Below are 19,342 nucleotides of genomic sequence, written 5' to 3' on the forward strand. Positions count from 1 at the left end.
TCCCCATGTCCTCCGCCTGCTCGTTTGCTACACTGCTCATATGCCACACTGTGAAGGGTGTCTTCAATCTTGATGATGTGAACCTCGGACCAGCTGGTTGCGTGCATGGAAGAGGGAAGGAAGTGGTCCTCCCCCTTCACATATTGGATTTATAACAAACAATGTATCTCAGTACTGGATGTTTGCAAATATATATGAGACTGATGAATAAAATGGAATAACCGAAAGCGGCGACAGCAGCAACTGATAGTAATAAACAAGGCAAGAGTATAAAGAGAATAGATTTAATCCTCATCCGGGATTGCATCAACCATCTTTGCAAAGTGGTTGAACATGAAGCTTGGAGGAGGAATTGATGAAGGTGGCAGCTCGAACATGGCTTTGGGCTGGGACATCTGGGAGGAGCTGCTTCCGTTCGGATTGAAGAAGACTACAAAAGAACGCGCGCTTTTGGGGCCGGTCCAGGCTTCTTCCGGCGGATGAACGAGATCATCGAAGACCAAATCTGAGCCTGCCTCTGTCTCCTCGCCCGCTTGCTCCAAACGCGAAGCCGGCGTAGACACCTGCGTAGGAATCTGGGACCCCACGGAGTATTTGGATTTCTTTGACGGTGACGCAGACGGTGTTAGAAGCTGCTCGTGATTTACTTGCCATCTGCGAGCTGTTTGGACAGGTGGGGCTGTCCCGAGCGCAACAGAAATGATGCCTTTTGGAAGTGACGGGGGCCCCAGACCAAGTACCGGATGGTATGCTGGGCCAGGAGGTTTGACAGAGTCCACTAGATATCAGAATTCCAATTAGCAGGTGAAAACAGGCTTGAATGTCTCGGATTTCCAGAAACGGAACATGACCCACCTTTAGAAGAGGAACTTTCATGAGATGAAGTAAAGGATATGGTTTTGTCTTCATTTTCGTCACTTTCTGCCACTCTACCTGATGCTCTACTGCATTCTTCCTCAGAGTGACCTTGCTGATGGTCCATCTGATTGAAAAGAACCTTTGTTTTCGCCTTTCCCTCCTTTGCAGCACGTCGAGGTAACATTTTCTGCCTTCTCTGTTGTGAAACCCCTGCCCCGTTCACATCTGATGTCGCCGCCCAATTCATGACTAGTCGTATGAAGCTGAGCAACAGGATAGTGGAAGTTGGAGTCTGAACGTTAAGTAGTGTGTAACAGCTCACCTGCCAGATTCAATGGTGGAGATCTAAGGAGACCGGAATGAAGGCCTGCCAGCCAAAGATTAAAGAGAAGCACAACGGAGAGGAAGAAAGGCTTTTGAACGTCTTATTATTTGCAAGTATTTGTGTATGTATACCTGTTCCTTGGTATATTTACAAGCTGCTTACTTCCAAGAAACATGGTATATCTTTGCTTTATGTTTTATTGTTAAATCTTGAGGCTAGTGATTTGTAGGTGCTTTGATCCTTCTGACAAAGACATGTTGATGAACTTGACAGTGAATTCTACTATTTTATTGTATTAACAAGAACTCTGGTCAAGTATACTCGGTGTCTGTCCCTCAAGGAGGAAGCTGATAATGTGTGCAGCCCTGCATGATGATAGTTATGCCATTCAGTTGCCCAATAAAAAAATAGCAGGTGTCTTGGCTTGAAAGAGATAGATGATCATGCTGCTTAAGGTTCAGTAGCTTTGCTACTGCGAAACATGTTCTATTTACATGAGTGATCACATTTACAAAGTATGTTCAATGCAGCCAGCATGTGCTACACTTCGAGTGGTTCTCCTATCGGCCCCCATCAGCCCCTATTCTTGCCATGAAACCGTTGGCCAAGGTTGCCCGCCGGAACCTAATGCGGCGGCTTCGCTTCCAAAGTGGCTGGCCCGGCGGCATGGAGTTGCTTCCAAAGTTAAAGAGGCACGAACTTCCATCGAACTTTCGCACGAGCAGGTGATTGCCGGGTCGCGGATCGGATTCGATCACTCCTTCTCAGTGGTTGTCTTTGAACCCAAGGGTCGCCTGCACGCACTCTTCAGGTTCCTTCCAAACCGCTAAGACCGCTTACCCTCTACCCTAAACAACGTCCACGACGCCGCCGCAGCGGGAAATTTCTATGAGGTCGACCCCGCAGATACCTCTCGAGCTCATCGACCAGATACTGGGCTACTTCCCGCCCATCGTCCCTTATCATCAACGTAGTCCCTTCACCCATTCGAAACCACCAACCCATGAGTTGCAAGACTCTTCTACTAGTACAGGACCCGGCGCAGACGACAGCTATACCGGGTGCGAGGAGGAGCAAGATGCTGAGACCCAAAACCCAATTCTCCAGTGCGCCCTAGTCTGCAAAGCCTGGCTGCCCGTATGCAGGGCGTATATTTACCGGCGGGTTGTCTTGTGCTGCGAGGGGCCCGAATTTTTGCAAGACCATTGGGAAATCGATCGACGTGGCGAGGAGCGGCCGGATGTGGGTGAGCGTGGGGAGCTTTTCGAGCAAGGCGATAGGAACACAGAAAGTTCGTCGCAAACGCCGTCCTCGTCGTCCTCACACATACACCCGGGCGGTCGAACGCAAACTCGTCTGAAACTCACCCGCTTCACACGCACCCTCCTCTTCTTCACTTCTTCCCTCCACCTAATCCCCTTTATCCGAGAGCTAGTGGTAAGAGGCGATAAACGTGGGGTGTTCGTTTCAAATTCTCTCACTGCCGTTACGGATCCAGACACACTGGAATGCGAGCATGATTCGTCGATTCACGCCTTCTTCACGACGATAGGATCACTCGGAATGCTGAGATCACTGGAGGTTGAGAGGGTCGACTGGGTTGAGAGCGAGAGCGTTTGGCGCGAGGTTCTTTCTCGGTGCCCTGAGCGGGTATCTGAACGTGGTATCGGAGAAGGCGGCAACAATGGACCTCATGGCAGCGACCCTACACGGGATGAAGGCAGCAGTGAAGGACAAGATAAGCAACATGATGACAACGAGCTGAGCTTCCTGTTCGAGGTATTGGTTAGCGGGGTCACACACTGCGCAGAAGACGAGATAGAGACAAACCGTAAGAATGGCGACCACCTCTCCCATCGACCAGGAACCGCACGGAGACGAAGAACACAGAGCAAATTCAATCTAGAAGGGCAATCAAACCAGGCGGCCTCGATGCTGTCTTCCCTCTCCCTGCGTTATTGTCGATTCGGGACGTATAGTGATATGCTGAGTTTGTTTGTCAAAACACAAAATACGGGTTCAGGAAGAACACTGACATCGACCCCCACGTCGCCCAATCTTCGAAAACTGGAGTTTGTTTCGTGTGATCTGGAGGATCGGGACAGTGTGTCGGTCTTGGATGACTTGGAGTGTCCGCCCGACATTGGATACGAGGCGTACGACTATGGCTACGGGCAGTGGGACGCGGTGTCTTCATCCCAGCCTGGAACATCAACCTCTCAGCCGCCTACACCCCTCCACACCCTGCACATCTCCGGCGCCGAGCAATCTTTCATCACCTCGTTCCTCCTCCACCCATCCTCCCCGATATCCCTCTCCTCCCTCCCTATCCTCAAAGTGTCGACTCCCATAGATACAAATTTTGCCGTTACCAGCGAGGTGCTGAGTCATGTGGGTAAAGGGCTTGAACATTTTTGGTTCGAGTTCAGCGGTACGTTGCTTCGATCTATTTGTGGATTTAGGCTCATGGTTATGATGGCAATTATAGGTTCGATCGCGAGAGACTTCGGCGCTCTTCAACTCGTACACAACCCGAACCTAAAAACCATCCATCTCAAAGGAGGATCTGGGCGCTCGGCGATGTTTGCAGGAAACACGGCGGTATGGTCTCAAGCGTTGCTGACTACAATACCGAAGATCGACTCGGCAATGCCGTCCTCGTTATCCTCAGACCTCCTCTCAGCCCATGTCCCATGCTCATGCCTCCATACAATTTCCATCTCCATGCGCATGGACTTCATCCCCCTTCGCGGAACCCACACAAACCGCTGGGTTGAGATTTCAAACCTACTTCTCGACCCCCTTCGTTTCCCAGCGCTCAACTTTCTGCATATCCGGGTAAATACTCGGTTGAATATGAGTACAGATGGAGGGCCTTTAGGAGGGGGCAATAAGATGATCGGCTTTGTGAAACAGGAAATGGAGGAGATGATGGGGGCGATGTGGGAAAGGGGGATGGTAGAGGTTGAGATGAGGGAAGATGGGGGTGTTGAAGAGGACCCATCGGATATTTTGGTCATGGAACAGGAGGAGGGCGAAGGAGAAGAAGAAGAAAAGCAGATGGAAGTCAAGGAAGAGACGTGTTGGTACATGCGTGGATGGAGGGGCGGATGGCGAGGTGTCTAATCGCCCTCATCCTTGTGGCCTTGTGTGAATCGCACGCTAGCATTGAGCAAAGGTGAGTTATTTTCCCTGGGATTTGGAGCCATCGCTTTCAGCTCTCGCAATTAAAAGTACGTTGAGTTTAGTAATTGTTATTGAATTTTGACGCTAATCTCTGTCCCCGTCCAGTGTATATGGTCCACTGTATTTGACATCATCCCGCCCCAATTTGTCACCGCCTTTCCTCTTTGCTTGTGCTTCTGAGCTACGCCTCAGCATCTATTATCCCTCGACAACCCCCCTCTCCCCGAGTCTCTTGTCATATGATTTCCCTCCACTAGTGGATCGGCGGTTGTTCTGTTGTCTGCTTTCACTGGCACTTCTCGTTGTCGCGTTTCGTTATCTTATGTGCTTTCATCTGTTTCTGTTTCTCGTATCTCTTGCTCATATCTCTTACTTTACGCACTGTTGCACAATCTCATCCACTCACGCCAACTAGAATTTTGTATCATCGTTCTCGCACAATTATTACACAAATTTTCCCGAGGAAGTCCCTGTCCGCTGCTGTGTTTCCCCGAAACAAGTCCCGGATATATGATCGCAATCCCTCAGCTGGATGCGGCGTATTGGCCGAAAGGAAGAAGGTGGATTGCTCGAGCGAAATCCTCATTAGTAGTGTCTATCAATATGGGTCCTTGTCCGTATATGTATTTTAGTGGATAGCTGGGTATCATTCTGGAAGGGGCGGAGCGACGGGAACGAACCCTTATACTTCGGCGACTTGTGCTTCCATCCAATCCCACAGTTTCTTTCCAATGCCCGCATCCGCAGCTGGTCCAGGCATATATCCAGGACGTGCCCAAGGGACCAAGAACTTCAAGGTAAAAGGCGAGGAAGGGGAAGAGTTAGCGATCGTGACAAGGGAGCGAATATTACTAACACTCACTTGTCCAGTGTACTTTTCAGCTTCTAGTGCGGTTCCTGCGTATAACTGGGTGAGAGCTCCCATGGGCGTTGGGAACAACATCCAATCCTGCAAATGGATCGCCGATAAATATAAGACAGAGGGCTGGGTTCATCATAGGGAGATGTGCGTACGATGAATATATGTTCTAGAGTCCCGAAATAGCGTTGTAAATCAGATTGAATGTTGCCTGGTAGAATGATATCGATGAGGACAATGACGGTGAATAGGAGTAGAGTGGCTTCAGCGTAGACGACCAACCTGGGTTCACGCCAATCGAAACTATGCCCTCTTCGCTGTACCTCCTCGCCAACTCAACAGCAAACACAAGGTTAGCCTACCGCAATATTCAATCAGCCACCCGCAAACTTCGCCAGAATTACTCATCGGCTCACGAATTTGCTTTGCGCGTACATATACTGGCTCCCTTTCTTCAGCCGCTTTGGGTTCGACGCGCCTTTGAGGGTCTCGTAGTCGATAGACCCGGCGAAGAAGCTCGCGAGAGAGCATGTGGTGACAACGCGCGAGGGTCTGCCTGTTTCTTTGGCCGTTGCAGACATGATCGGAAGCAGGAGTGATGTGAAGTAGAAATGGCCGAGGGCGTTGGTTCCGAACGTGAGGTCGTAGTCGTCTGCCGTTGTTTCTTCGATAGGCGGTGTCATTACCCCTCTGAATAAGAACGAATAGAAGGTGAGCGTTCGGTATGGCAGATAGTAGTGACGACGTGCCCGTTATTGAAAAGTACGTGGAGTCGTTGCTCTTTGCTAAAAGTCTAAATTAGCCTCAGTTGGTTTGAATGGTGGTCCGCGTGTGTACCTCAGAAATTCGGCCGCTGCCTGCTTTATGGCCTTCAGTTCCGCTAGGTCAAGGTGCAAGTAATATGCCTCCTTGCCCGTAGCAGCCTTGAGATCATGAATAGCCGCACGCGTCTTCTCCTCGTTCCTGGCAGCTATGTAGACCTTTGCATTATGTGCTAGTAGAGCCTACCAATAATCCCGTCAAGGGTCAGTACAGTCGTATGGTCCAGCCTCGACGGGAGACCCACCTTGACAGTTTCTTTGCCAATGCCCGTATTGGCACCAGTAACTATTATTACCTACGCGAATAGAAGGTCAATCAAGGGAAGTCGGAAGGAGGCAGCACACGCACTTGGCCGGTGAGATCAGGGATCTCGTCAACCGAGAATTTCGGCTTTCCGGGGAAGATTGCCAGGAATATCGACTGCACGATTCCCATGGTCGCTGATGCAGTGGGAGTGGCGGCGATATGAAGCACTAGGTGTAGTGGTTGGGGTAGAAGCTCGCATTATAGCTTTGGCTTTATCTTTAATTATAAGCAAACCACCCTCCGACGGCATGACGAGGCGGCGGCAACAAAACCCTCTGTCCAATCGAGGGGCTTAGGTCCCTGAATCTCAAGGGGCAAAGCGGCATACGCAACTGGTGCGGCCACGGTAGCTGCGCATGTGAAGCCCTGACTAAGATTCTCAGCAGACGGTATCGACGAGTAGGTTGGTGACAAGCTCACCGATCGCCCTACTGGGTCGGTCAACAGCCGGGGGAGTTGATCTAACGTATATGTAGGTTTGAAACATAATATTTTTTCAACAAGGATTGCTACTGGTACACTGGGGATCTAAAGGGATGTTATTACCTTGGTTTTGCAACCAATGGAGAGTAATTCATGTTCGATTCGAGTACAAAAGATAGGTAGAACGACTGATTTCATTTTCTCCTAGTCACGTTGAAACGATACTGATCCATCATATACTCGCCTTGTGATATGCAGAGATACCACCAAGTGCGAAACGCGCGGATAAAAGGGTGCATTCTTGTCAAAAGTAGTGGATCTTCTGTGAATTGGGCGGTGTTTGTCAAGTTGTTATATCGCGAGGAAACCGTGCCAAGTTGTGGGACGTTTAAGTACGGCACCGATGGGCTATACCCAGCTATGGACTATGGACAAGAATCGAGCATCTTGTAAGCAGGCTTTAGACTTGGACTTCGCTGGCAGACCTCGAGAGGCTTGTTACTGCTGTATTTCCCGCATGGATCAAAGAGTCAGAGGTAGTACTACGTACTACATCCCCGATGCCAACAGGACGCGATTCAATGGTATATGTGGGATACTAGGCCCAACTTGCTTACCTCGATATAACATCCCATTCAGGCTTGAACCCCTCCTTAGGGCGTCGGATAGTGGGAGTGCTATTCCACTATGTTCGGGAGGTGCTGAGTTGAAGATCGGTATTAGAGAGTTTGCGAAAGCCACCGGGTGGCTTTCGCGGAGCTTGCGGAACTCGGTGGCTTCCCGGTCAAAAAGCCCGAAACTCACCGCCTGGTGGCTTTGGGCGTCTACTTAGAATTCCCTGGTAGCCTCTCCTCCAAGCAGCAGGCTAGCTGTATTGTGCTGCGCATTCACAGCTGCGCGTATGAGCTTATTATGCCGCAGAAATTAAATTTGTGCTCCATCAACAGAAGGAGTAAATGCTTGTCAAACCAGCCACCAGTTTGCGCAAGTCGAAAATCGCTCGATTTGGGCATTCGGTGGCTGACAAAGCCACCTGGGTGGCTTTCGCAAACTCTCTATTCATCGGACCGAAATCAAAGCAAAACGCTATGAGTCCAGTATGTTCTAGAGAACTGGGTCGTATAGTGATCGTATAGAAATCTGGATATTGCGATCTTTTGACCGTCGATAGAGTCGGCCTATATAACTCCAGAGAATTTACAGGCAAGCCGAGGTCTGGGGAGACTGGGAAGTTGTGTGACATGCGCGTGACTGCCACATTTATGGACCCGGGCGTCTATCTGCCTTGAACATCAACCGCCGGAACATTCCCCTCATTTCTCTCCCCAAGTTCCACACCATCATGTCCGCAACGTTCGACTCACCCTCGATCCTCGTCGCGCCCCGCCCCATCCGTCTGCTGCCCCAGTCTTCGCCGTTTGGGTTCCTGCATCACCGATCTCCGTCGAGATCGACCCATGTCACCACCCTACGTCCACCGTCGACCTCGACGACGACGACTGAGGATACCAACGGTGGCGGGGCGAGAATCAGTCCCGACGGTGAAAATAGCAGAGCGATGTCGCCGTGCGCATCAGCTTCCCCTCGACCGGGCTCAGAAGCACTCGAGGAATTCCTCTCCATCCTTCGTCCTTCGTTTTCCTTCCCTTCGTCCTCATCCCCCGCACCCATGTTGCGTTCAATGAGGCTTCCCTACAACCAGACCTTCTCGTCCATAGACTACTTTCCGTACAACAGGAAGCTCGTCCTAGCCGTCGACGAAGAGGGCGAAAGAGACGGGGAGACCGAGAAAGATAACGATAAAGTCAAGGACAGGGATGCTATGATATGTTCGTGATCGCTTCATACCTTTTCTACTCAATCAGCTCATCATCTCATCATCTCACCCACAGCTTCCCCCATTTCACGAACCAACACCCGAAATCCGTTCCATCGGCACCCATCTTACGACTCGCCTCTCATTCTGCCGCTCCCAGCGACCCCGTCTCCGCAGCGTCAGTCCATGCCGTCTCCATCCCCCGTGTCTGCGACGATGGAGCGCATTCAACTGTACAATCCCTACGGAGTGCGCATGGCGTCCCCCTCGCCATCGTCCACCCTTGGACTCATGAATAAGAGCGTATTGTCCCCCGCTGCAATTCCTCTTCCTCTCCCCACTCCGGACGAGATCAGCGCATTCGCGAATTGATTTCCTTACCGTGTGTTTGATCTAATCGACATTCCAGCTTGATACCCACATTCCTTACACTCGACATTCTTTACCGTTATATACTATACTGATATACTCGTACCCGTGCCCCACTAACTATTACCATCTGGATCCAACGGAACCGACGCAATCATACATATCCTTGCCCTCTATCGTATATCACTTATGTTGAATATCTTGCTTCTGTTTATGTTTTGGCTCGTAACTGTTACAGTGTACACGCTTTCGTACCTCTTTACTTGTTCGTACCTATCTTCCCCCGGATCATATACCCCGTCGTCATCGCCGGTATATCTACTTACAGCCTTAGTCTTGTATTTATGAGCCCTTGTATCACCAGAATCAGTCCATCGGTGTCCGTAGTACGGCGTAATAACTATATTATTTATTCTCTGATCGTGTACATTTGCAAGATGGCCTTGTGCGATTGTCTGGTATATACTCCCGCTAAGTATGGGACCACCTGGGCGGTGAACTGATGAATGGGAGTATGACATTGCAAGTCCAGGACAATCCATCTACATCTCCAAGTCCAAAGTGCTGTCCGAGATCCACGATACAAGCAAAGCAACGCCGAGTACGCTCACTTCGAAGTGCTAATTGCTGGATTCAATGGAACAGTGATATAAACACCGTAAACGCAAGCAAATTTAGGTATATACTACCAGTACTTGCAGAAAGTCCAGACTGTAAGTTACTTAAAACAAAGCGAGCCGAATTGGTGTGGTGTCCATGTAGCCGAGTTATAATGCAGTATGGTGTTTCCTGCGTCCTGCATTATTTTCTCACTACTCAAGACCTACTAGTTTTACCATATCTGAGACCATATCGTGTCTTGTTGAGTTATAGATCCATGGTAGAGTCCGAAGGTTCCGAGAGCTAGAAGAAAGGTGATGACATTTCCGCGATGGTCCCATTCTGCGTAACCCAGACATCGAGAGCGTGGTCATCGTACGGTGCCTCTCCTGTTGCCTTTGCGTACGCAAGGTAATCGGTCGCTAACAGACATGTGAGTCATAGCAAACCTCGGAAAGGAGACCACAACATACCTCTCGTAAGCGCCTGAACAAGCGTCTGACAAGCAGGGAACAGCAAATGTATGAGATTATTTACATCAACGAGAGCCTCCTGCCGGCTGGCGTCTACCTGTTTCCTCGCCGCGGCGCGGTCGGCGATTGAGGCGGCAACTGAAGCAGGTAAGATGCTATCTTTGCCTGACTGCAGCCACCAAAGCTCGACAGCGTTGGCTTGTACGGGAGTGACGTGCTCGCTCCTGATGTACTTGATTACCTTGAAAGCTATGCCAGATGGAGGGTGATTAGCGGCTGATGTCAAGCAACGATTATACGTACCATCGAACTTAGCCTCTAGAAGACCCTGAGCAGGGAAAAGCACAATGAAGAATATTGGCCATGTACGCCGAAAGGATTTCGTGGGCCCCCTCCAGGGCTTCGTCAACTTTGTCAGCCGCCAGTGCTTCGTTGGCTTCATCGGCCAGGATTTCGGCAGCTTCCTCCAGGGCCGCAGGATACGACTGTCGCGGTCAGCGAATCACTTAGTATCACTCGCTATGGATGAAGAATTGGGGCGAGAGGGAGAGGGGGCTTACTGGCAAGTAGTGATGGGCTTGGAGAACACCTTCACGGAGTATTTGTAATACCACCTGCTGAATGGTTAGGAATGGTATTATGACGAACTACAACTGACTTTATGTATCGTGTTGCGTTCACTTTCTCGTCACTTTCTGTCTATCCCCGAAGCGGGAGGGTCATCGACATCAAGTTTATCCCGGGGATCATCGGGCCACACGACACCGTCAGCGCAATCTATCAGGACTCTTGCTTAGTGTTTGTGAGTGGAAGAAGCAAATCACGTACAAGGGGTGTGGCGACTCTGGAATCGGAGCAGCAGTTCATCGTTGGTTGGCCACAAACGATCATTCTACCGACGTTCATGATAACAATGAGATGAAGACATTGGTTGGAGGGCAACATGTTTCAAACCTCATCAATGAGATCCATCCAGTCTTTATCGTTGACAATGGCGACCTTGGCGTGGGGGTACTGCGACGGTCAGACTGCTGACAACGGCAACAGTGAAAATCTCACTTTCTCCAGCATGAAGTCGGCGATCGGCTTTGAAGGGTGATAATTCTTACCAGAGAGACAAATCGTTAGAATGTGCGACAAGTTTAAGCCACCACGCTCACCTCGCAGGGGCCGGGGACTTCCTCGATGCTTACATTGTCGCTGCTAGGTGGCGGATCATCCCCCGATTCTCTATCATGTCCCTCGCGTTCATGGTTGGAACTTTGGTGGGCCTCAAGGGCTTTCGCCTTGCCTTTGCCTTTGCCTTTGCCTTCGCCTTTGCCGAACCAACCTGGGAAGGACGCGGGATCGGGGAAAGCATTCCGACGTATATCATCCTCGGAAGCATGCTCAAGGGGGAGATTCCGGTAGTAGGTATTTTCAAGAGATGGCGGAATATGTTCTCCTTCAACTTGATCTTGGTTCCTCGTATGAAGGCACACTGGTTATTCCCCTGGGGGGCATCCACGGCGAATAGTTCGTCGTCTCTTCCTAAGTCGACGAGATCACAGACCGCAGTCGTATCATCAATCAGCGGACCAGTACGATGAGTAACAGGAATGTACCTAGTCCACGAATAGCTGTATGAAGCCTGCCCTTGGGCTACGCCAATACGCAGTTTGACTTGCAATCCGGAGGTAGTGCTAGAGGAGGAGAAGGCACCGACCATCCAAGACTTGGTTTTGTCGCATCCGGTAATGAGGTACAATGAGCCATTGGAAATATTGAAGCCTTCTGTTACTGCGAATCTGTACCACGCTTCTGCATGTTTAGCAGCTTGCTGTTGAAAATGTGTCTGCTTCGCATGGATATTGATGCGCGAGGCACCATCTGGCAGGCGGAGGACGGCCCCTTCCGTAGATGACCAGGTGTACTCCATTGCCGCACCAGCACCCACATTTGTCCTATTGGCATCAGATGAAGTGATCGTAGATGGTGTCGATTTACGGGAACTACTCACTGTGGCTCCACAGCAGAGGCACCTGCGCTGAATGCTCGTTCTTCGTGGAATGTGCTGACGACAGCACTGTTTGGTCTGTGAAAATGCACATGGCCGATATCTTGAGCATCAAGGGGGACCTGCTGAAAGCCTTCTGGGACGCCTCGCCGATTAATTGGATGTCCCTTGGGTGCACGAATGTTGAACAACGTCTGAAAGCCACCATCTTGAGTGACATATCCGACATCGCCAATGCGAACACCTTTCGTCCTGTAGATGGGGGAATGCCCGAAAGGCTCAGGGATCCACAGAGGATATCCATGACGCTTGACGAGAAGCTGTCTAGCATATGTCTGGGAGTCTGCCATGGAAAGAGAAGACAATGCAGCAGTATCCCATCCAACGGTTATTAGCGAGGGTGGTGATGGCCCAAAACCCATACAATATGAGGACAGTGAGCAGCTGAAGCTAAAAATAGGTGAGCACATTGACAGATGACCCAGGTACCAACGCATTGTGATGATGTCGATCGTGAGGAGATGAACCTAGTGAGGGAAGAAGAATTTATCATCGAATTCTATGAAATAGAGGGTCAAAGTTGAAAGTCGACGTATATTAAGTCGGTACATGGACTTTGGCTGCTAGGTCGATGTCTTGTAGATCACATAAGTATTTAGGCGAGCGAACAGTAGCCACCTTTTCCACGATTGAACGATGTTTCTCAGGCATGTTAACGACATCACCTTCTTGGATCATTAAGAGATCGAATAGGAATATGCAGGGCGCACTTCCGCACCTTCAAAGCTTCTCGAAGGCTGTGCTTCACGCTCCTCAAGTGTTGGACGGAATGATTTTCCGATTATTCAGACAATGACAATCCAATCTGGATTTGTCCCCTACAAGACACCTTTAGTACTCGGAACATCGTCACCACCTGTGCGTTCTATTGCTTGTCGGATAGCGAGTGCTAGCGCCTTGAAAGCTGATTCAGATCTAAAGCAATAGAGGTTAGAGCTCGTGGGGCTTATGTGGGGAAATCTTACCTATGGTGGTCGTTTTCACCGCGTAAGACGTCGACATGCAGCGTCACGCCAGAAGCGATGGCGAAAGAATAGAAGATATGAGGAATCATCTCAGTTGACAAGTCCCCTATTTTCTCCCTTTTGAGACCAAGATCGGTAACGCAGTACGGTCGCGAGCAGATGTCGATGACTGCGCGAGAAAGAGCCTGCGCGTAATGATGATCACCTGTTGTGTGGTAAAATTAGTGAAAAAGCGTACCTCGTCTAACGGAGCGAAACCCGTTCCATATCGCCGAATACCCTTTATCTCCCCTAGCGCTTGCTTGAAAGCAGTACCTAGTGCAATAGCGCTGTCCTGTGTAGTGGGGAACGTTAGCCAAAGTAATGTCAAGAAGTTGAGTGCAGGGTACTTATCTGCAGTATGATGATCATCTATCCAAAGGTCGCCTTTGCATTTCATCGTAAGCGACATACCCCCGTGTTTCGCTAGCGCAGTATACATCTATTCATACTTCCAGTAAATTACAAGGAGTGCTAGCACAAAGGAACGTACATGATCTAGAAAGCCTATACCAGTGGATACTTCTATCGTTTGTGTCTTCTGCGTTCCTGGCGCGCAATCAAGGTCGATGAAGACCTCGATTTGAGTTTCGTTTGTCTTTCTTGATATCGAGGCTTGTCTAGCAGCCATGCCGGCGGTGTTAGTGGTGGTACTGATCGAAAGTTTTCGACATATCGCCCGGGCCGATGGTACAATGTTGGTGTGAGTGGGGAGAGGAACTGTACAACATACGCAAATAAAGGCGCGTGGGCCGCCGATTTCAAGCTGACGCCCGACGCGAACAATTCATGTCCTTCTCTCGACGCCTCCTGTATGCACGTTCGGCGACGCGTCTTATAGCCGGGACTCGTCCTCGAATATGCGTTCCTCGACACACGCTTAGCTGCCAGGATCATCTCGCCGCGCGACCAATATTCTCATTTTTCCGACTCAGCAAAAAGAATGACGGCGCGACCGGCAAACCATCCGAACCTGTGCCCGTCCTCACGGAAGATAACCTATTTCACCCGTTCTCAAAATCACCGTTTCCGGCGGTTCGTGCAAGGGGTGAAGCGATACAATCCCTTGCACCCTGTCCCGTATGCTCGTCCCATGATCACGCACACCCGCACGCGCACATCGAAGCCCAACCGAAAACAACGAGCTTCGAATGTCCGGATTGTGGATGGCCTACTCATTGCTCAGAAGAGCATTGGGCGGAGGACGACGAACACCACGAGAAATACTGTGCGCGATTGAGGGAGGCTAATGAAGATGAACACGACCTTCGAAGTGGGAGGAAGTTTAGGGAATTCGAGTTGCCGGGTGAGTCTGTTGTCCTTGGACTTGCGAACCTTCTGTTAAGTGGTCTCTTGCAATAGGTCCCCAGGGATTTGAGGAAGCAATGTCGTTCGCAAATTGGGATTTGTTCTGGTATACCCGTAATTTCCCGTCAATGGACACGGAACGGTCACGGCGGCATGCCAGCAAGCTACTAACGTACCCCATCACCATTGGAGGTGCCCTTCATCAGTTCAGCGGCCTCACTCTAAGCAATCAGCGGCTGACTCCTGAAGGGAGCCGGTCACTCGCAGCCCTTCGCACTACTCTCCACGTCCCAACTGGCACTCCCGAGACCGAGGAGAATGCTGTGGGCAAACCTCAGGTCCGCGTATTTATCCTAGGAGCACGCGCGGAGTCGTCTCTACCCCCACACGTCTGGGAACAATTGACTATGCTCTTCCCATCAACACACTTTCATTTATTCTTCATCGGTCCACAGGTCTCTCTTCCTAAACCTCCGGGCAGTCAGGCCAAACCCCCGCCAGCAACCCCAGATCAGCCTCCAGCTACAGAACAAGCTACGTCCGAAACGCCCGAGAAGGAAACCACTGCCATTGAGGAGAAACCCGCCAGCTACGTCCCCAATGTATATGAACCTCCCACTCCGGCACCCATAGAGCGCCTCAAGCGCACCCGTGAATCCATCGCGCGCTACGGTGTCCCTTCGTATACGGTTCCTTACACACCTCAACTCACTATCACCGGTATGCAAGCAAACTACGCAGAAGTCCACGCCCAATTCGCCGACACCCTCGATCCCTACAGTGACCTCTTCTTCCTCTTCTCTCCAGGGTTTGGATTCCCCTCCCCAACTTCGGTAAATCCAGACACCAACGAACCCCTCCTCCAAATCGCTTCGCCTACGGAATGGGGGCCGGTCCTACCTATGCTACTAGCATCGAAATGCGCGATATTCGTGACAGGGTTTTCGCCAGCTGATGTGGAGAGAGATGTGAAGTCGCTTTCGAAGGCACCTGATGTTGCGGGCGAGTTTGATTGGGTGATCACCCCGGGAAAGAATGAGTTCGGGAGCGAGAAGTGGGAGATTGCGGATTTCGACCCGAGAGTGATGGTGAAGACAAACTGGGGGATCTGGGGTATTCGAGGGAAAAGTAGGGATATTAGAGAGCGGACAGGGTTCAGCTTGTTTAAGTGATGGGAAACGAAACATGGCCATGCTACTTTATCAACCCCGAGTATTTAAATAACTAATGGGATGTCGAAATTTAGATACATACTTCTGAGGCGTGATGCGTGAAGGTTCGACATCAGCACCACACCGTTGCTCCTTGAACAGCGCTGATGAGAACATCTTTTTGTCTATCGTACCATTCGGCTTTGGCGGTCACTGATCAATTCAATTCGGCTACAGGAGGGGAACTGTACACTCCAGACGAGGGCGCCACCCTTCACATATCCAACAGAATACGAACTCTCAGATACTTTGGAGAATTATGGCGGCAATCATCCTCGAAGCCGAACTGTAATGCCGCCGTCATGGCAGCTGCATTGTCCTAATGATCAGATCCTTCCAGCCCAGCGCCTCGTACGATTAATGGGGTAAGTGGCCGATTTACTTCCTGGATGCGAGAAAGCTTCTGACCGATTGTCGTAGATCGCGGTGAGAAGGTATCTGCAACACCATAAGTAGGCTGAGTGCAGATGGAGTGGACGCGATTGATGCCACGGCCATCAAGGGCACTGGCAGCTCCCGGTCCTGAAGGACGCAGCCCCTATGGAAACAGTAGCGATCTCGAGTTCCCTGGAGGAGGCAAACCTCATCAACACGGCGGCAAACCCGGAAAACTTGGAAGTATCAACTCCAGGGGATAGGCCCAGGAGATGCACCACTGCCACATGCCAACCCGAATCGTTGCCTGAATTGAATAACTACTTTGAGGTCTAGTATCCTCTCCTTTTCCGACGTAGTTTGGTCGATTAGAGCGAGCGGAGGTGAAAGTTGTCAACAACACTTTGTTGTGTCCTTCTGCTACACTGCATGACCACATACTGCATGACACTCATTTCGCAGGCGCATGAACTAGACTAATGCCATGCCGCTTTGGCGACCGGGTTTCTTCGTATCACTCTAATAAAGAGTGGTCCACCAGAATCCAGTAAACATCATCGTCTCGGATTGGGCCTGATCTGATCTCATAGTTGGGTTGAATAGTTACATGGATATGGCAGTGGCTCCAAATGGTGACTGGGAGGAATCATCTGTGTTCTTTGGTCATTCAGAACGCGGCACGAGCGTGAGAAGGAGGCACATACCAAGTATTAGGTAGCCAATTGTCATGGGACATTTCGCTCACAGAAGCCTGATATGGCCCGTAGGCCCGTGAGTTGTTGGATGTCTTCGGGGAACACATTCCGGGACAGATGTAGCAACCTCCGACGCAGCAGGCCGTTGCTTTGCTAAGCGACTGACCTCCTGGTACGAAGACAGCATTTGATCCCCAAACAACTTCCAAGTAGTAGCGATCCTAGCAGCGCATGTACCCTAACTTGATGCACACAATAGGTCCCAACATCTAACACAAATTGTCAACTGGCTGACTTTGGCAAATCATAGCACCGATAAGCGAAACTACCTTATGATGCCGTCGCTACAGGCCAATGGCTATCTAGATGATTGGGTCCCCTCTCAAGCTCAGCAATCAGGCTGTAGAATGACCTATGCCTTCAGCATATTGCCTCGTTACGTCCTAGACGGTTCAGCGACGCTACTTCTGTATGAGCGAGACCCTGCGCGTACTGTTTCGTCGTGGGCGTCGTTTAAACGCGTAAGACCTGCGTCTAGCTCACCAGCCCATGGTATTGTATGGAAGAAACTAAGTCCTCCGAACTGCGTAGATATGGGTTCATTGCACGCGCCCTTGTAACTTCATTTATGTATTTTGCAGACCAGAGTTAATACTTTCTATCCACCATTCAAGCGAACAATCTGCCTACGCCAGACCAGTCTATTATCAAGCATATCTCAATGCGCCCGACAATCCTGTGCTTGGTTCTTTCGGCTGTCTTCGCGATCGCTAGTCCATTGAAAGGGGGTGGGCGGAGTGAGAAGCTTGGATGGTCCGAGAATGGTGGCGGGTCATATGGAGGGACTGGGCAGCCTGGAGGAGGTAGCGGGTCATATGGAGGGGGTGGACGGCCACCTGAGTAGGTGGAGGTGATCAGGGAAAAACAAACCGGGGGGTGGGGTCATGGGGGAGGTTGGTCTCGTAGAGCTTACATCAACCCGAGAGCTGGGCACGGTGTCGACGAGAGCAAGGAAAACGGAGGGAAAACCAACGCCGCTATCGATGCTTGAGCCGAGTAACGATCAGTCGCATTCTCCTTGTCCAACGTAGTGTTGCCAATGAATACAGAGTGATGATGCGTGCGAGGGGGGATTTGTTGGCGATATATGCATGCGGTTCGGTATCTTCAAATGGTCGCAATGGACGTATCCTTTACGCTGTGATTCGCAAAACCACTTCATGTCGCCCATACTCGAAGACCCAACGCTGTATAACGAGCTCGACCTCCAACGCGCCCGATTCCAATAACGGGGCAAACATGTCCCTTATTTTCTCTACCTCTGTCGTTTCTTCGCCATCACCAGGTGTTACATCCGCTGGGGCAGTGATCAGGATATTCATGTCCACGTGTTGTAGTTTCCCGAAGTTGTCAAGTTCTTCTAGGAAGGTGAACAGCGCGGCATAGTTTTCTGCGGCGGGATAATCGATGGAACGTTCACGGCTGAAGTCCATGTCACACTTGAGCGTGATTCGACGAAGCTCCCTCGGGAATGGGAGCGAATTGACACAACCCTGGAACCAAGATACGCATCTCCCGTACGATGGTCCTTTTATTTCTACTGATAACTCTGATGGGCAGATAATCTTCCCAAACACTGGCGGGGGGTCAATAACGCGACCTGAAAGCAATTAGCATGTATCACCCCTCGATCAATAATGTATGGGCATAGAACTCACCGTGCACCACTAGCTTGGCTAACTTAGCAGGAATACATGGTGGCAGCTGCAAAGCCTTCGGTTGGTATAGCTTGAGAAGTAAGCATTCGAGGTTCGGGCATTGGACGAGACCCTTTTCAAGTAAAGGGTGCTTTACGTCGTAAAGCTCTAATGTGCGGAGACCTTCTAGGCGCAGAACAGACGCTTCTTTTGATTCGGAGCTTCCTTGAATACATTTGGATTCAGAGATTTTCTCGAGGGAAAGGGTTGCAAGGGTGGCCAAGCAGGGCGAGAGTGTTGATTTGAGGTCAGAAATGTCTTGCTCCAAGGACCAACCATTCAGAGATAAGTGACGAAAGCGGGGGGCGGCGAGCAGGGCAGCGATCCCAGACGCGAATGGAGCCGGGAGCTTCGAAAGCTTCGACCAGCTATTGACGCTTAGATATAACGCACGCAACTTGTTCATTTGGCGGAAGCACTTCGGAATCCACTTCGGCACCATGCAGGTATGATCGCTCCATTCAATATGGAGTTCTTTTATATATTGGCAAAGACGAGGAGACCCGTTGCGAAAGAAGTCAAGCCAATCATCGAAGGATTGGTGGGTTACGGTGATTTTCTGGAATAGCTGAGGACAGCAGAGTCTGTTCCAAGTGCGACATACAAGCGAACACGCAAGGAGGATGGGAAACTTGCCCTCAGCGAGAGAGAGAATTTGGAGGATGAGTTCATTTGGGATCGGCCTGCGCTGAGGCTGAAGGTCGCTCATCCTATACAAAAAAGCAGTCAGTACGACTTGGTTGCGGTAAAGGCGACCGTACCTTCACTTGGCGCTAAAATTGATGCGAGAATCGTGAGAAATTAGCCATTGTTGATAAACCAGGAAAAAATTGGAGTGGAATAAAATAAATAAAACTGAATTCACAACTGCTGCAAAAACAAGAGGGGTCAAACCAAAC

At 50.4% G+C, this 19,342-nt stretch overlaps 8 protein-coding genes across 8 annotated transcripts; 3 read left to right on the plus strand and 5 right to left on the minus strand.

The window, feature by feature from the left end:
- Positions 1-284: 284 nt before the first annotated feature.
- On the minus strand, positions 285-1,105 carry PC9H_001392 (uncharacterized protein; the record flags this gene model as incomplete). Its single annotated transcript, XM_036771042.1, has 2 exons — positions 285-778; positions 856-1,105. The coding sequence occupies 2 exons, from the start codon at positions 1,103-1,105 to the stop codon at positions 285-287; spliced, it is 744 nt and encodes a 247-aa protein (XP_036636887.1).
- Positions 1,106-2,071: 966 nt separating this feature from the next.
- PC9H_001393 (uncharacterized protein) lies at positions 2,072-4,309 on the plus strand (the record flags this gene model as incomplete). The annotated part of the gene is made up of 2 exons (XM_036771043.1): positions 2,072-3,614; positions 3,672-4,309. 2 exons carry the CDS (start codon positions 2,072-2,074, stop codon positions 4,307-4,309), a joined length of 2,181 nt encoding a protein of 726 aa, XP_036636888.1.
- A 742-nt stretch (positions 4,310-5,051) lies between these two features.
- Positions 5,052-6,485, minus strand: PC9H_001394 (uncharacterized protein; the record flags this gene model as incomplete). Its single annotated transcript, XM_036771044.1, has 9 exons — positions 5,052-5,159; positions 5,232-5,318; positions 5,384-5,439; positions 5,511-5,586; positions 5,645-5,918; positions 5,978-6,013; positions 6,066-6,232; positions 6,295-6,345; positions 6,399-6,485. The coding sequence occupies 9 exons, from the start codon at positions 6,483-6,485 to the stop codon at positions 5,052-5,054; spliced, it is 942 nt and encodes a 313-aa protein (XP_036636889.1).
- Positions 6,486-8,121: 1,636 nt separating this feature from the next.
- PC9H_001395 (uncharacterized protein) lies at positions 8,122-8,967 on the plus strand (the record flags this gene model as incomplete). The annotated part of the gene is made up of 2 exons (XM_036771045.1): positions 8,122-8,608; positions 8,672-8,967. The coding sequence occupies 2 exons, from the start codon at positions 8,122-8,124 to the stop codon at positions 8,965-8,967; spliced, it is 783 nt and encodes a 260-aa protein (XP_036636890.1).
- Positions 8,968-9,867: 900 nt separating this feature from the next.
- PC9H_001396 (uncharacterized protein) lies at positions 9,868-12,455 on the minus strand (the record flags this gene model as incomplete). The annotated part of the gene is made up of 10 exons (XM_036771046.1): positions 9,868-9,986; positions 10,038-10,286; positions 10,384-10,522; positions 10,598-10,651; positions 10,765-10,814; positions 10,866-10,929; positions 10,992-11,051; positions 11,198-11,425; positions 11,545-11,980; positions 12,037-12,455. 10 exons carry the CDS (start codon positions 12,453-12,455, stop codon positions 9,868-9,870), a joined length of 1,818 nt encoding a protein of 605 aa, XP_036636891.1.
- Positions 12,456-12,911: 456 nt separating this feature from the next.
- Positions 12,912-13,728, minus strand: HIS3 (imidazoleglycerol-phosphate dehydratase; the record flags this gene model as incomplete). The annotated part of the gene is made up of 4 exons (XM_036771047.1): positions 12,912-13,008; positions 13,059-13,243; positions 13,297-13,539; positions 13,591-13,728. 4 exons carry the CDS (start codon positions 13,726-13,728, stop codon positions 12,912-12,914), a joined length of 663 nt encoding a protein of 220 aa, XP_036636892.1.
- Positions 13,729-13,792: 64 nt separating this feature from the next.
- MSS51 (translational activator for mitochondrial COX1) lies at positions 13,793-15,577 on the plus strand (the record flags this gene model as incomplete). Its single annotated transcript, XM_036771048.1, has 3 exons — positions 13,793-13,800; positions 13,982-14,403; positions 14,460-15,577. The coding sequence occupies 3 exons, from the start codon at positions 13,793-13,795 to the stop codon at positions 15,575-15,577; spliced, it is 1,548 nt and encodes a 515-aa protein (XP_036636893.1).
- A 2,302-nt stretch (positions 15,578-17,879) lies between these two features.
- Positions 17,880-18,849, minus strand: PC9H_001399 (uncharacterized protein; the record flags this gene model as incomplete). The annotated part of the gene is made up of 2 exons (XM_036771049.1): positions 17,880-18,346; positions 18,405-18,849. The coding sequence occupies 2 exons, from the start codon at positions 18,847-18,849 to the stop codon at positions 17,880-17,882; spliced, it is 912 nt and encodes a 303-aa protein (XP_036636894.1).
- Between the last annotated feature and the right edge of the window lie 493 nt (positions 18,850-19,342).

The sequence above is a fragment of the Pleurotus ostreatus genome, assembly GCF_014466165.1.
Source record: "Pleurotus ostreatus strain PC9 chromosome Unknown scaffold_1, whole genome shotgun sequence".
Classification (NCBI taxonomy): domain Eukaryota; kingdom Fungi; phylum Basidiomycota; class Agaricomycetes; order Agaricales; family Pleurotaceae; genus Pleurotus; species Pleurotus ostreatus.